Source organism: Strongylocentrotus purpuratus, unplaced genomic scaffold (genome assembly GCF_000002235.5).
Source record: "Strongylocentrotus purpuratus isolate Spur 01 unplaced genomic scaffold, Spur_5.0 spur5_scaffold_13, whole genome shotgun sequence".
Taxonomy (NCBI): Eukaryota; Metazoa; Echinodermata; class Echinoidea; order Camarodonta; family Strongylocentrotidae; genus Strongylocentrotus; species Strongylocentrotus purpuratus.
The window spans coordinates 9,596,821-9,613,725 of record NW_022145598.1 but is presented as its reverse complement, the minus strand read 5'-3'; the positions used below and the strand labels follow the sequence as shown (position 1 = coordinate 9,613,725).

Genomic DNA, 16,905 nt, shown 5'->3' with positions numbered 1-16,905 from the left:
TCATATTATTACCCAGGTCATCGGATTCGGGCACACAGTGTATGCACATTCTCCTCTCCCTGGGGAGCATTCCAGCCAGTGCATCATTTTTACAAGCGCACACTTGTTAATCTAGTGCACATTAGCTTTCGCATCCTACCGGGTACCCATTCAACACCTGGGTGGAGAGTGGCAAATGTAGATCAATGTCTTGCCAAAGGACATTAGTGCCGTGGTGGGACTTGAACCGCGGACCTTGTGATCCACAGTCCGGTGACATATCCACTCGTCCACGACATTGCTATTCATTTCCAAAGTACTTTGCGTTGCATGTCGATCACAAATATGAATAACCAGACCTCTTCAGAGATAACATAAGAATAAAATTAATAATCACCCCCAATAATCATGAGGAATTCCCACTTTGTGCAATTTATAATAATAGGCCTATCTGCCAAATTGATGGAGGTGTTTCATGAATATATATTATGTTTGCCAACCTTGAGAAGAATATCTCCACCCACGTGTTTCGCGACGGTACATAAATAAATAATGATTTCGTATCTTTCATGAAAATATTATCCAGCCTTCATCTCGGTGAGTTTACAGTTTTGTATGAATGACATATATATGCCAATGAGCAGATAGCATCTACGAACTGTCTGATTTACCTTTTGTAACATTAAGAACCGTACCATTTCCTTCATATTTCAGACGCCTAAAATCAACTTGAAAACTGTTTATTTCTCCTGGAATATTTTCCGTTGAGGCGTTTATCTATAGTAGATGTGGACACATTACACTTTAGAACAATTAATTCCTGTCAAAAAAAGGTTTTAGATAGAGCTGATGGATTAGTGCTGAGCCAAGGGAATCAACGAAGCCGATAAAACAGAGCCCTAATAAGTGTGTACATCATATTAATTGATTTTTATTCGACAAGCTTCCAACATACAACAATATACAATAATAACAGATCAAAAATCAAACAGGATAACTCACGAAAGCTCGAGAGCTTATTTCCAGTGGGGTCCCTTACAGACATGTATACAATTAATAAGTTAAAATAGTTATATTTACAGACAGATAAGAAAAATAAAAGAATTACTTATTAAAGATAATAATAATAATAACAATAATGATAAAAATGATAACAAGTACAAGAAGTAAAGGAAGAAGGAGAAGAAAAAAATGAGGAGGAGGAAGAAGAGGAAAATAATGATGAATTTGTAAAATTTCTATAACGTACGAAAACATAAGTATATACAAAATGAAAAAATATGAACCGGCAGAAGAATACAAATTTCAATCATAATTATAACGTGTCATTCACTTCTCTTCTCTGACTGTCAAGTATTAGGTATTCCTTTAATTTCCTCTTAAAATGAGCATAGTTTTCTATTTCCTTTACACCATTGGGAAGGAATATTGTAGATGAATATGAATATTGTAGATGAATATTGATATTTTTGTTTAAAGATAATACACATTTTGATTTTGTTGTGCCTCTGTCAGCATCTCAAATATAAACTCGATCCATAAATACACGAAGGGAAATGTGATTCAGATATCGGTCAGTGAGTTTGTAATTTTTGTTAATTTATTCTCTCTAATGATTTGATAGCAATTTTTAATAATGCTAAATATGAATTGTATGTATTATCATATGAATCTTAAGACGCTTAATGTAGCTGTTGTTAATGGCCCCTATTTCTGTTCATCCCTTAGTGTGAAAATAGGGGCATCTTTGAATGCTGTACCAGTTAGCACCTGCAGTGGTGCGGTGTTAAAGCAGTCCTGTCAGAGCAGTCACTTGGAAAGTGCTGAAAAATAGCTCCCCCGGTGCTAGAAATAGCAACCTTAGTGCAACATTGGTAGGACTTTTTGGGGGTGCTGTATACATCGAGTGCAGTTATAATGCGAGCAACGAATAAACGCTAAAATCGAATCCTAAGGTGCTACAATATTTTTTGTTGGTTGTTGCTGAGTGTATAAAGAAATAGTGGAGATAATTCTTTCTTTATAATATGTACTCCTTGGCTGCTCGACAACAGATTGCTGGGTGAAATTATTACTCATTCTGTTGTATGCTCTGTCGAACAAATATAATGTGGTGGTTTCCTCACTTTCGACCAGGAGCGATTATAAAACCAAAAATGGGGTAGGTGGGGTGGGGAAAGGGGGGGGTGTTCTTGCCTGCCATGTTTGCATGCATGCATGCATCATCATTTTTTTTATATTTTTTTTTGGGGGGGGGGGCATTTAGTTGGGGCTTCACCCCCTCCCCCAGCCCCTCTCTAGAACCACTACCGATGTCAATATTCTCACATTATCATCGGCGGGGGAGGGGGGGGGGGGGGGGGGGTAGGGGGTACAGCCACCTACACTCGTCCATCACTCCACTGATTATTTTCGTGCAACGCCCGCATGAATGTTTCATGAGCAATCTTTAACTTTCTGTTCAGCGGAGCCTTTCGATTTACGATCAATCTTACTAAAGTGGGTTCGATCGAAAAGACAAATATCGTTCGGGCCGTCGATCATTTTGGCATCACCCGCTTTTTACGTTTCTATGGTTACGGTGCACGCCTTTTTTGTCTCTCTCTCCCGCACGGAACACGCGAAAGCTGCGACCGGATGAGGGAAGTTTGCAGATAATAATATTCATATTGAACCGAAGGATTTCTCTCTGTTTCTGCAGCGGTCGCAACATCAGCTTCAGTTTTAGGCCTTGACTGGGAAAGCAATAATTATCTTTTTCATCTCTGGTGTGCTATAATATGTTGCGAGATATATTTCGGAATCTCCTTGACATTGGAATCCTTTAAAATATTAGCAATTGTGATTTTATATCAAGATCTCATCGTTGGAAACGCAACCGCGAGTAATTATCTTTTTTTTCCCTGCCAAATTAGTAACTAAATTAGTTCAATGGAGGAATTTCAATAACAGGTCATCCTGAATACATGCTGCTCGGATTCTGTTCCAAAAATTGTAAATCTTGACTGATTTTGGTGTGGGAGTTTTCTTAATTAATTTTAAGTATCAGAACCGGCCATCCGATCAATCATGATTTTCAAAGGGGTAAGTCAACTTTTTCATTTGCATTTCTTACAGTTACAGACAGTTTCCTGCTCTCTCTTTTCCTCTCATCTCCTTTGTTCGCCTCTCTTTCTTACTCTACCTTTGTCACTTCTATTTCTCATATTCCGTTGCTCCCTGTTTATCTCTCCATATTCTCTATTTATTTTACCGTGGTTACAACAGCAAGCTACATTTATACAGCTTATATCTTTACCTGTCTACATTTGAACCTTACTTAAATCCTAAAAGGTATTTGGTATTTTATCAATCAATGCCTAATCTTTTTATAATGAATTGTATTAATTACTCTGAAGCAGGGCTTCTCAAAGTCCGGACCACGCCTTATTTCATTCAGGACTGCCGGAAAGGCACTGTTTTTAACCATCAAAGGGCAGGGGCAGAACCCACCCGCCCTTCTATCTTTTTTGTACCAAATGTATATAATTTCGACCAAAGGGTACCACGGGTACTGTATCGTGTCTAGAATCACTGAAATCAATGAAAATTTCACCATAACATAATAACGTAATCCGGCGACCCAGGTTCGAAACCAAGGCGATGAGCTAGTGCTCTTTGGTAAGGCATTAATCCTCATTACCAGATCTCTCGGAGAGGACCTTAAAGTTGTGGGTCCTCCGTTGCTTACAAACAAGCATTTACTGCTTCCTTAGCAGTCAGGTCAAATAACCACCACCACCACTACTACCCCAACAATGCGGACTGTCGCTTCGTTGTTATGTGAATAGTTAATCAGTTATCATTCAAAAGCTATTTGAGACATAATATGAAATGTCATGAACTTATTCTCTATGAGATGAATAATTTGTCGTCATTCCATGGCCCAGATTCCAAGGGGGCACCCACCCCCACCCTCGGCTTAAAGAGTATTAAAACAACAGGCTTTTTTTAGGGTTAAACTGTAACGATTCCCTTTATAATTATATCAGATATAGAACTTTTTTAGCCTCCTTTTCTTCAGTATATTAGTGTCATTAATGTAAATTTTGGGTGTAGATTGTCTGAACATTTGCATCAATTTCTAAGCAGCTTATTGTTGGAAAACAAGGCTAATTTCTTTCCCACTGATATACCCCATACATGTCTCAACTCTTAAAACTAATTAAGGTACGTGTAAAGACACATTATGTAACTGTGGACAAATTGGAAATAATTGGTTAAACAAACACAAAATTTGCCCATTGTTTCGGACCTTATAGCCGCCATGAAAATCTCATTAAGACCGCCTAGACAAAGGTTTGAAAACCCTTGCTCTAAAGGCTTGTCACCTGAAAGTTATACATGTATAAACAGTTAAAGGTAAAGACCAGTTATGGTCATGCGATTGCATTGTGAAAGAAACGTTGTGGAATCGATCAGAAAAGGTTGGTCATCTAGCATCTAGCATCTGCAAGGTTCTGGAATCATCAAAATGATAAGAAATTTGGCCCATTCTTCGTAAAGTTACAAGCACTATACACAGAAAGATGTACATGGGACTACCCTATATCTCTCACAGACCATGAGAGAAACAAATTTACCAAATATATGAATTAGTAGGCGGTTTCCCGGCAAATTTTTTATCATCATGTATTAGTCAAAACATATTCTTTCACATGATTGGTAATGAGAGCTTCCATTTCATTTTTTGAAATTGGGGCGTTTCCAATACTGGTCTTTACCTTTAACAACGTAATATTTTGTAATTTTCAAGGGAGAGAAAGAGTTTTTTGTCCCGATTTATGCTTCTTGAGAACGTTACATACTAAAGCTTACATCTAAAAGTATTCAACAAATGCCCCAATTCAACAATTCCACTTTTCCTTCTTGATTTAAGAAAAACATACATCAATTATTGAATAAGGAGTATGAATATTTCTGTTGTTAACTGTATATGAAATGAGCCATGAAGTACACAACCGTGGAATAGTAGATCAATCAAATTGATCAATCTAGCTTTTGAGCAGCACACCATCCAGACAATCAACAGACTTGAACAAGCCATCACTCATTTCACTTACTTGATAAACATTGCATTATAAAACGAAAAACGGACCGACAGAGTAAATAAAAGTAATAGCTCATGTTTAAAGACAAATCCGCCAATTAATGCATTGGTCTCCCTGTCATATTTTTAATATTCCTCGAGAAATGATATATCAAATTTGATATTTTAAGACTTTATGTCCAAATAGATTTCTCATACAAATGTTAAGTGGTTTCTCCCGGCAAGCAGAGGTCATTATCAATGGGGGAAGTGAGTTTTTTGTTGAGTGTATAACAGCTATACAGAGGGACAATTATTCATCAAGATTGGAAGAAAGAAGAAGCAGAAAATAATGAAAGAAATGCCGATGACCATGGCCCAAGAACGACGTTTATATGAAAGGTTGTCAACCGCGCAGGAAAAACGTGCTAGACGAGAAGAAAGGGGAGGAAATTAAAGATGAAACTTAAATAGATGGAGGAATATTTGGCTGATGAAGGTGACGTTTAGTTATCACATGCCATTGGTATAACAGCGATTTGTAACATAGCACTTAAAATGGATATAAAAGTGGCTGAGTTACCGATGAATCTATGATTAAATATTCCAGAAACATTTTTTGGTTTTATTTCTCCTTTTTTTTCATTTAAAACCATTATTAAATCATGTAAAATATACACTTCTATCAGTAAAGAATACTTGGGAATATAAAATAGTAAGAATAACCAAAATAAGCCTGCACGTGCTGGTGCTGTTATGAGCAGAGGCTCGTTTAAAGGAAAAAATAAATCTTGACCAACAGGCCTTATGTAATGCTCTGCATTACCAATTCCCCATTTGGTAAAGTTATAATTTTACTTTTGCCCTCACCCGAAGACTCTCCGAGAGACTAGGTGGGTAATTCTTGATTGGACTATACCTGTGTCCAGACTTTGACACCCATCGATGGTATCTCCACCAAGTTTTGTGTCGGCGAATTATGCCATTCTGCACATAGAAGCTGACGACCATCTTCCCTTTAAATGACATGCAAGAGAGAAAGGGAAACGAAGGGGGGGGGGTAGGGTTTAGAAAACATATATCTTGTTCACATGAGTCTTTCTTTTACTTGCCGGTCTTTTCGGCTGCTGCTGCGGCTTGTGCAGCGGCAGAGGTGGCCTTCCTCTCGGTAGCCAAGATGGCGTTTCAGTGCCTCACGCTTTCTGAACCTTAAATTTAGACCTTTAAATTGATTATGAAAGCCTCTTTCATCTTATCACTGCATTTTTCTACTGATTAAAACGGGCTTATTGCATCGAGGGCCAGAAATACAAATGCAGGCCAACCTATTTTCTTCTTCTTGTTCTGGTATACTCCTCAACGTCCCGTTAGGAACCAAGCAAAGAGGAAGGGGCACCAGTCATTGTCAAGAAGGATTGTAGAAATAAAGACACTTCAGATTAAGAAGAGGCAATTCCAGGAGGGGCACTGAACCCCTTGCGGGAGGGGCAGTATAATTGCCCACTACCGTCCAGTTTCGAAGTCCTAGTAAGAATTGCAAATTAAATTGAGATACAATTCTATTTCATGTAATTGTATTATTTGCATGAATATATCTATATAGGATACTTCCTTGCTGAATAACAATCAATTTAAATCACCACAGAGCATGTCACTTTCTGCATGAAACAATGAGCCATAGGAATTCTTTCTACGGCTTTTTGTTTTAATCTAGGACGGCGTGAATAGCATATGAAATTAACGCAGCGAGAATTAAGGCCAATCGATTTCTCCCAGATTAGGAGATATCAATCAAATTTGATGAGAAACTGCCGGAATGACGGAACGATACCTCATGTTCGAAAGTTAATTAGTTCTCATTCTTCAGTAAAGAAAGGAATTGGAAAAACTCGAGTCCCCAGAATAGCAAGCTTGATGGGTATGGAAACAAAGATTTTTATGAATCTCTCTTGAATTCTTTAAATCAGCAGATGCAGATCACTGACGTCATTGTGTCGTTAAACAATTGAATAATAAAGTGGAAGTTCAGATTAAATTTGTGTGTCTACATAAACATAACATTGATCTCGCATATACAGCAAACCTTGTGAATAGTTAAAGACAAAGTTGAGTTCTGGTCATGCGATTGCATTGTGAAAGAAACGGTGTGGAATCAATCAGAAAAGGTGAATCATCTAGCATATAAGTATTGGTGTGTGTTGCAAGGTTCTGGTATCATCAAAATGATAACACATTTGGCACAGTCTTGGGAAAGTTACAATCACTGTACACATAACTATGTATATGGCATACAAATCCGTCCCGATTTGTATGCTGTTAAATGCCATATTTCGAATATGAAGGCATTTGAAGAGCCATGCTTTTCAGTGAACATTTTCTATATGATGTTCTTCCACACTTGCATAATAACAATGATAACACTCACAACTTATTGGTTACCTCTTCCCAGAACTCAACATTCTCTTTAAGTGTTTTCCCCTTAAAAACAATACTTCAACTCTTTCTTCTTACTTATATTTTCAAACAATAATACATCGTTAAAATAATCACCGTCCTGCAGATGCGTAAAGAAGAGGGACCTGTTAGAAGAAAATAATAATAATAATACGGGTAACCGCCTGTAAAAAAAAAAAAAATTCCACACGCACACCCAACACACAATTCGACCTTGTCAACAAACAGTGCACCAACAGTATACCCTGACAGAACAGTTTGAGAATAGGCACAAGTTTCAAATCAAAAGTAAATGTAGTTACACTTCATGAATTTCACGTATAAGCGTGTAAATGTATATGGAAATGATATATAAAGCAACAACAACAACAACGACAAACAAACTTGAGAGAAAGAGAGTGGGAGAGAGAAAGAGAGAAAGAAAGAGAGAGAGAGAAAGAGAGAGAGAGAGAAATACAAAGATAGAGAGAGAAGAAAGAGAGGGAGAGAGAGAGAGAGAGAGAGAGAAGGGGGGGGGGGGAAAGAAAAAATGAGAAAGGTTGCAGGCGGGAAATGAAACGAGATGAGATTTAAATCTACACTTTTCTTTGTGAATACTCGTAAAATACACCCACCAAATCAAAGTGTCATTTTTCTCTCCGGCCTGAATTGATGAAAACAACAACAGCAACAACCACATATCCGAATAATTATGCAGATGAGAGATTACAGATTCTGACTTCAACCAGCCCCATAACAATTATATAGGATTTTATCTCCCCTTTCGTATAAATCCTTTCAAGTAAACTGCTTTTCCCAGTATATCCAAGAAATGAACAGCCTGACACTAGATTTAAACAGTGGTGTAGTGTATAAGTAAGTCGAGACAATGCCATCAAGGGACAGGGATCTCGTCCTTTCCATCTTCTTTCCCTGCTTTTCTCTATTTCCACTTATCTACTTCATTCAATTTGCATTTTGGGAGGAGTAGGGTGGGGGGGGGGGGGTGGGTGGAAGCACGAGCCCGGTGTACCCCTCCCCCACATGACCGATGCCACCCATTCACTGTTAAATAATATACTATAAATCATTTTGCCCTCATGACAATTTACTTGATTTATTACTACGACCCTGGAAATGCAATTACCTTCCTTTTATCATTTTTGAGCCGGGAATAGATGTGTTAATACTTTGAGGCTCATATTAAATCCCTTTGTAAAATTACATTGCTTTTAAAATTAATCTCAGATTGAGCCAGACGGGAGCGAGGCAGTTAGGTTCTATAAAATGCCCTTGAAAAGGTCAAATCCATTTCAATATCCATTTCAATGCATTACTTTCCAATTTTTTAAAGTATTTATTAAAGCAATTCTCATACATGAAAATAACACGTATAGACAAAGAATAAATATTAAAATATAATGTATGAGTGAACTCATCAACCAAAATTACTGAACAAAATATCTGCCACTTCTTATTATAAAGGAGGGGGGGGGGCGAGATAGAGATATGAACGATTTTTTTTTTAAAGAGCAGCCACTCATGATAGCAATTACTTTTCATTCTCCTCTTATTTGCATGTAAATCCTCCATTTTAGCTCCTATACAGCTCATAATTTATATCCAATAATTTTGTTATCCAAAACAGCACTTAATAACCATGATGTTCTCATTTTGTCATGGTTCATAACATTATGACAATTAACAAAGTAGGTGAGGCCAGTAAATTAGATTAATTGAGCAGCGCTGCAATAGACCAGTATACTAGCAGACCATATCCGAACTGAACAATGAAATCAATGAATTATGAATCAACGGAAAGCTTATAAGCCATGGATTACAATAACATCAATTATATGCTATTTTAGTGTCTGTCAGAGGAGTATCAACTCTTTGAAAACCCAAAATCCAAAGCTTTAAAAAACGGAAGTTGTCGACCTAAAAACTTGCTATTGACTTTGATATCATCTTATGTGGAGAACGCATATATGACTTTGCATTAATTAAGCACGGTTCATCGCCTCAGCTATATAGTAAACCGATGGGGTCTACATGTTATATCGTCACTGTAACTTCGGCACAGTTGACCCCTGTTGACCCGTAATTTGGAGGGGTGCGTAAAATGAGGTTTTAATTAGCTTTTGTGCAATAATATTCCTTTTATTCCTTTATATTTGTATTCTACATTCATTCAGTTTTCTGTTCATGTGCTTTATGTAATGCCAACAACTGAATTTCCAAATGGACCAATACAATTAATCTGAATCTGAATCTGAATCTGAATTTAAATCAAGTTGAATTTTTATCGGATAGGGTCTTTAAATTGTACGCATACTTTAAATCAAAGGATGTGCTTAACAACCTGAAAGCTTGCCTGAGGCTTTGTCCGATATAGCAACAAGTACTATGTGCAGACTGGATTCTTAGTATTAGGGACTTTTAGATTTGCACAACGACAACGTGGATTGCTACGATCGACGTCCTTATAATGCACTGCCTTGAATGGACGTCACACGTATCAGTCCACGCAAATCTAAAAGTCCCTAGTGTAGTTCGTTAGTAATTCGTCACTAGGTTGCCAAGAAAGAAACATCTATAAATTTGATTATGTTAGTCAGTCGGTCTACTAAACATTGACTGGACCTACATTACACACAACCCTCTCTCTACCTGTGCGCAATATTATTATTAATATTATAACATTTTTAAAGGAGGGCATAAAAAAGAGAGAAAAAGGTTGATGAACAAATTTAAAAAAGGGTCTCAAAATCATTAGAGGGTCCAGCGGAATGTGACGCATGAACGGGATCAATCCATTTGGGAGAGAGAGAGAGATTAAGAGAGAGAGAAATTGAGATAGAGAGGGAGAAAGGGGAGAGGTACTGGGGCTGACACCCGCGCCGATGTCACTCTCAATATAAACGCGATTAGTATACTCAGGAAGCTGTAATGAATGGAGATACCGTCTCAAAAGAATTTTCCGAGGATAAAATATTCAAGATTAACCTGGCTTAACAAAAAGAAATGTAACCCTCTCCAGCCATCATTTCCATCCACAGCTGTCCATATCAATGCACAGTCCCTCTCTGGCATTCCAAATAGTACGAAATGTTACGCAACGCCATCTGCTTCCCTAAGTTCTCTATTCACTTTTTTGCAAAAATATGCAAGCATCGAGCTTTGAAGCCATGCGTGGCACCGACAAATTAAGTCATGTTTAGTGAAGACGTATTTAGCTATAACATATAAAATACAGAATTCACAACATAATGACCAATGCAACTTTCTATAAGTCATCAAATGACTTTTCCGTTCTCAGATAGCTGTACTGAAGACATGGCCATTTCAACCAGCGAAATCGACCAAGGAAATCATGAGTTAGAGCGAATGAAAGGTTTTTATCATCATGATTTTCTCATCTAATTATTGACATTTCCCGAAAATTTCCGAAATTTTTACATAGCTAGGAAGGTAGTCCAAAGGTTTATCTTTCTAATGAACTAAATGATATTGTGTTATATGTTTGCGCATTTATTGATTTAGTGCTAGAAGTTGTCAAGTTATCACCACTATTCACCCCAAGTACGGGCCGGCAAAGCAAAAGCCGCCGTGCTCGCTGGGCTGGGCTGTATGTGGAAAGGGAGGACTTAGTGCTACAAGAGAGCTGTACGGTTTCGGAGGGGGATTAAGGGGATTACGGTAGGGGGAACAAAAGACGCGCGGTGCCACGGATGACTTCAAAGGGACCTCTTGGACGGGATCTCCATTAATTACAGCTTCCTGGTATACTTGTAAAGCCCGACGCATACCGGATAGGCTAGGGGAGAGGTAGAGAGAGAGAGAGAGAGAGAGAGAGTGTCTTTGTATGCTCTCTTATCCACGATACACGTCCTCGTTTCCACGGTACACTGTCTCGTTGCTGACAATTTTCACATACATGTATTATGGAAAGCCACACGCTACAATGAATGTCACTTCATTAACATCGGCCTCAGGTATGTGTTTCATTAATTGACTGCGCAGAATGCCTAATGACAAAGGAAATTGCATTAGATCCACTGAATGTTGCACACAGAGACTTTTATTTAATCAAAAAGAGAAAGGAAGCTAGATAGTTAGACGGGGTGTATTGTTTGAATTCTTTTCATCGATGGGTATTGTTCCCAGAAGTTTGCGGTCAAGGACGGGGAATCGCGAATTACATTAAATTTTGAGAAGCCTAAATTTTAAAACCTGATAATTTAAAGGTGAATGGTTGGCTCGTGTAACAGGGAATTACCCGTTTCCAAATGTTTAAATTTGATTCACTATTGCAATTTTGTTTCGAATTTAAAACCAATTTCAAGACAATAGCCTTGTACATCACCTTTGAAAATGTGCAAACATGACAATGAAATATTAGTAATCCAAACATGATTTATAAAAGCAGTTGGCCTACAAAAGGGTATTGGAGTTTCCTTCATTATAATTTTTTTCGATCGTGTTTTTAATGGATTTTAAAGGCGTCGTTTCACAATGTTAAATCTGAGATCTACGTGTTATCAGTGTCTGAGATATGGTGTAATATTGAAGCCCTAAAAAAAAAATCTCGCTTTAAAATGATCAAGAAGTGCCTCAAAAAAGAAAAAAAATCTTTGAGCGACCGCTTTTTACCACACTTGTTTTCACCAGTAGACTGTAGTGTTATGAAAACCGTTTGGCAAACGCAAAATTTCGTTTTGATTTCCAATCATAAATATCTTGATAATCAGACAGGCGATCGGCTTGTAAACATCATGGAGTTCCTGACTGATCTAAAGGTTTATAATTATCATTGCAGCATGAGCTAAATCCAGGATTTTGTTTCAGAATATGAGTAAAGTTACCGGATCCCTTTAATGAGCCCTAGTGAACTTTAACCAAACGGCCTTTTTGGCGGGGATGCTCAAGCCAAGAGCTGCTCAACGTACATGACTGATGACGCTCTCGTTAAACGCTGCCCATGACCTCTCGAATGAGAGTCGACAACCTTTTCACATACACCACACACTATGAATATGACGGACAAAGAAAGCGGACAAAATATACAGTTCCTCAGGTAGATAAAGGAACATCCCTTCACTGCTATTATGTAAAAATGTCATGTGTAGAACAGGTGAATGTGCATGTGACACCTGTTCTACACATTTTTGCATAATAGAAGTGAAGGGATGTTCCTTTGTCTACCTTGATGAACTGTATATTTTGTCCTCTTTCTTTGTCCGTCATGTTCATAGTGTCAGTGTTCTCAAAGAAGTGTTGTGGCCTCATGTACAATGTCCATAAATAGATCAAGCTTTGTTCGCATTTTGAGATTTTTAATGACGCCTATAATAAACATTATTTCATTAATTAGATCGTTGCGCACTGTCATTGTTTAGAGATTAATTGAATTATCAAGATTATGAGATTACAGGTGTAATCTATTGAGGTTGTTTATACCAGTGACATATAGCTTGAGTGGCGGCCATCAAGGGAGGGTGGTGAGGAGGGGGGGGGGGATTGGTGCATCTTGGATGAAACGGTTTTACTCGATGCCTGAAACACAAATTAAATGGCCATTGATCAGTAAGTGAGAGTACTATCAGATGTCGGCTATCTTCTTTTCTCATCCTTTTATCAATCTATGATCTACCTCTCCTCCTCCTCTCTCTCTCTCTCTCTCTCTCTCTCTCTCTCTCTCGCCCTCTTGCCTTCTCGCCCTCTCGCCCTCTCGCCTCCTCCTCTCTCTTTCTCGCTTTCCGACTTCTCTTTCCCACTCCGCTCTCTCTCTCTCTCTCTTCCTCTCTCGCTTTCTTTCCTTCCCTCTCCCTTCCCCCTCTTTGCCCATGGATATTTTCAGCTGAGGACCAGAAGGAGTTGATTAAATAAATGCTTCCCCTCGACATAACTAACGTTGTGTATCACTTTAAAGGGTGTAAACTGATGAGACTACATATACGTGTCTTTCCCTTGGTCTGACTCGGGGCCAATCGGGTCCAGGCGTATAACATACGCGAAACCGAAGCGTGTGGAGAACTTCGGTCTGTTTCGCAAAAGCTGACCATTAGAGATTAAGTCGCTGACTACCGTTAATCAAGTCCATTCGTTTACGTGTAGTTGTCCAGAAGGAGACGTAGATGGCGTCCGCCTGTATTGGTCAGTTTACACCCCCTTTAAAGTGATACACGTTAGTTATGTCGAGGGGAAAGCATAGTCGTGTGGGATGTAGTGGCAGGATTCGCAGGGCTTCAGAAGAATCTGGAGGAACCGCGACGTGATCGCTGATCCTATATGGGCCCTTTTGCTAAAAATTGGGAAACAGTTGCGGGATTACATAAATTGATGTTGATGACTTAACTATTCATTGGGGGCATATTCCCTTTGCTCTTTTGTTCTTTTGTAGGCGGTATTTCTGTCGCTTCTGATTGTGGCATACACTGATAATGGCCAAAGCAAGGGGACGATCGATACTCCTGCCCACCAGGCGTGTGTACAAGGTAAGTGTTACATGGTTTCAGATCATTCGATTCGGCTCGAGCCCCCCTCACTTTCTTGAAAAAGTATGTTAAAGAGAAATAAATGCCCCCTTTACCCCCACCAAGACCCCCAATGCGGGCCCCTGGATGCTCACTTGACCGTAATTAAATGCCTATAACCCCTAAGCTCCTGGGGCTCCGCCCCTGGACCCCAAGCCGATTAGCGACCTGCCAACGGCACAAGTAAGGTATCAAAATATGCTCATGTGACCGTAATTAGATGCTCAAAACCACCGAGCTTCCGCCCCTTGACCCCCGCCGGGTTTTGCCCCTGGAACTCACGCCAATCTATGCTCTACTAAATACTTTAGCCCCCCCCTCTCCACTGTGAAAAACGTTCCGCGGGGCATGCATGTAACATGTAAGAGTGGTGGGGATGCGGATTTGTTTCTGCCCCCAAGCGTTTTTGCTTATTCCGCCACTAATAAAGAGAAGAAAGAGAATATTATAAATATTTAAAGTTCCGAAAACAACACTGAAACCGACGCGACGGTCCATTAGACTGAAGACACACACGACCGAAAAAGGCAACGAAATAAGTATAAATAAAGATACACAGAGACAGAAAGAGCGAGAGAAAAATGTTCACAAAAACTGACAAACCCACCGTAAACCGACAACAAAAAGATCGCCAGTTTCGAGTCTAATGGAATATCGGCCTCGTCCGTTGTAGCCTCAACACAACGCATGTACATCACAAATTATGTACAAAAATAGCCAAATCTTATTATTTATTTATGGACAACGATATCGTAAATATCTAAAACGGTTCATGTAGATATGTACGTACATAACAAATTATGTACAAAAATAGCTAAATCTTATTATTTATTTATGGACAACGATATCGTAAATATCTACAACAGTTCAGTAGATAATCATATACCTATATAAAGTAATTGATGTTTTTTTTTTAACCTGGAGAACGGGTAAAAAAAAATAACAAGGCAATATTCAAAAAGTTGTGTCTTTGTCATGGTAACCTACTGTCACATGACACGAGATGTTGATGAATGTATTTAGGACACAAGGCTGAAAGTGATTACTTAGTTGGCGAAGCGGAGAAACGGAGCTAAATAATTCATCGTTTTTAATGAAACAACACGAAGGCTATTTCTTAGCAACAAGCAAACATTAATACGAGTCTGTCAATGTTCAAATAAAATACGTTCATACATTTTTGGAATAGCCCCACCCCCCTAAAAAAAAATAGTGCTAATACATTAATAAAAGAAATTGTTATCATCAAGTACAATATTTTTGTTTAAGTCTCCTTTATGGATATGAGGTAAAACATCCTTCAGTAAGTAAAAAGAATAGAAAAAGGACGTTTTATCACAAAACTATGACAATTTATAAGTAAGCTATAATTAAAAATGATTTTCGTTTTTCTGAATGGATAAAGGAAGCCGATAATTTGACACAAACAGAAGAACTGTCGAAGTTCAAACCTCCGTATTATATTAAAATACTTTTCGTTGCAATAATGTTATGTAGATGTTTATTTTATTTCCCTTTTAAAGGCTTCTATTTATAAAAAAAAACACAAGCGTGTTGGAGTAGAAAGATGTCGGAATATATATATATATATATATATATATATATACATACATATAAAAACTTAAATTTGACGTCTTACGTCAAGTTCAGTTATCACACCGTCATCAAAAGTCGACCCTTGAATCTGCTTTTTTAAACGTATAGGCATACGCAATCAAAATAAGTTAAAGCTTACATTATCTTTAAACGTCCTTTCTATCTAGGATTGCATTCAAACAACATTTAAAATATTATCAATTAATATGCAAGGCCAATTTGATATTTCGTATGCTTAGTATATAGTATGTGAAAAGAACGCATAACAAAAGAAGAAGATAAAGAAGAAAAAGGAGAATAGTAGAACTAGAACAGAAACGGAATATTTAATGAGCCAAATAAATAGAAGAGGAGGATGAGCAAGAAGAAAAAGAAGAAGAAGAAGGAAAAGAAGAAGAAGAAGAAGAAGAAGAAGAAGAAGAAGAGAAGAAGAAGAAAGAAGAAGAAGAAAAAGAAAAGAAGAAAAAGAAGAAGAAGAAGAAGAAGAAGAAGAAGAAGAAGAAGAAGAAGAAGAAGAAGAAGAAGAAGAAGAAAAAGAAGAAGAAGAAGAAGAAGAAGAAGAAGAAGAAGAAGAAGAAAAAGAAGAAGAAGAAGAAGAAGAAGAAGAAGAAGAAGAAGAAGAAGAAGAAGAAAAAAAGAAAAAGAAGAAAAAGAAGAAGAAGAAGAAGAAGAAGAAGAAGAAGAAGAAGAAGAAGAAGAAGGAGAAGAAGAAGAAGAAGAAGAAGAAGAAGAAGAAGAAGAAGAAGAAGAAGAAGAAGAAAAAGAAGGATGCAGACTCATTTTTGTTTGCAGTTTGCGAAACAATTTGTCATTTGAGATTATTCTTATATAAGTTAAACCCCCTCTGCACTAATCCGGCCAGGAGGGATTAGACCACCCTTCGTTTATGATGCCAAAGCTAAAAATATAAAACAAGGAAACTTATGGGGCGCCGGATACATGTATCTTCGCCTCCCAAAAAAAATGTGGTTTCCTTCATGAATTACATCAATGCAAACGCAAATGTTTTGCCTCCCCCCACCCCATAAGCCAAGGTCTTGATACGCCACTTGGGTTGCTCCCGCTAGTATTAACCTGTTGCTATGTTGAATGCCTTATGTTATTATGCATACATTTATTACTTTTGTTGATATGGAAAAAGAAATGGAAGAAAATAAATCTTACCTTGAATTGAATTTTAAATGAATATCATAGATACCTTTGAAAGCAATTTGATATCTATTACATTTTCATGAATGTCTCCGTGTTTGACATTTTGTCGATTTTTTTTTTTCATACTGGAAGTATTTGTTC

General features: G+C 37.9%; 1 protein-coding gene across 1 annotated transcript in view; it reads left to right on the top strand.

Annotated features, from left to right (window-relative positions):
- Window positions 1-16,905, top strand: part of LOC105446520 — a 38,426-nt gene that overhangs the window by 1,969 nt on the left and 19,552 nt on the right. The window contains exon 2 of the mRNA XM_030983493.1: window positions 13,884-13,977. Coding sequence (XP_030839353.1) covers window positions 13,884-13,977 — 94 coding nt within the window. The remainder of the gene's footprint in view (window positions 1-13,883; window positions 13,978-16,905) is intronic.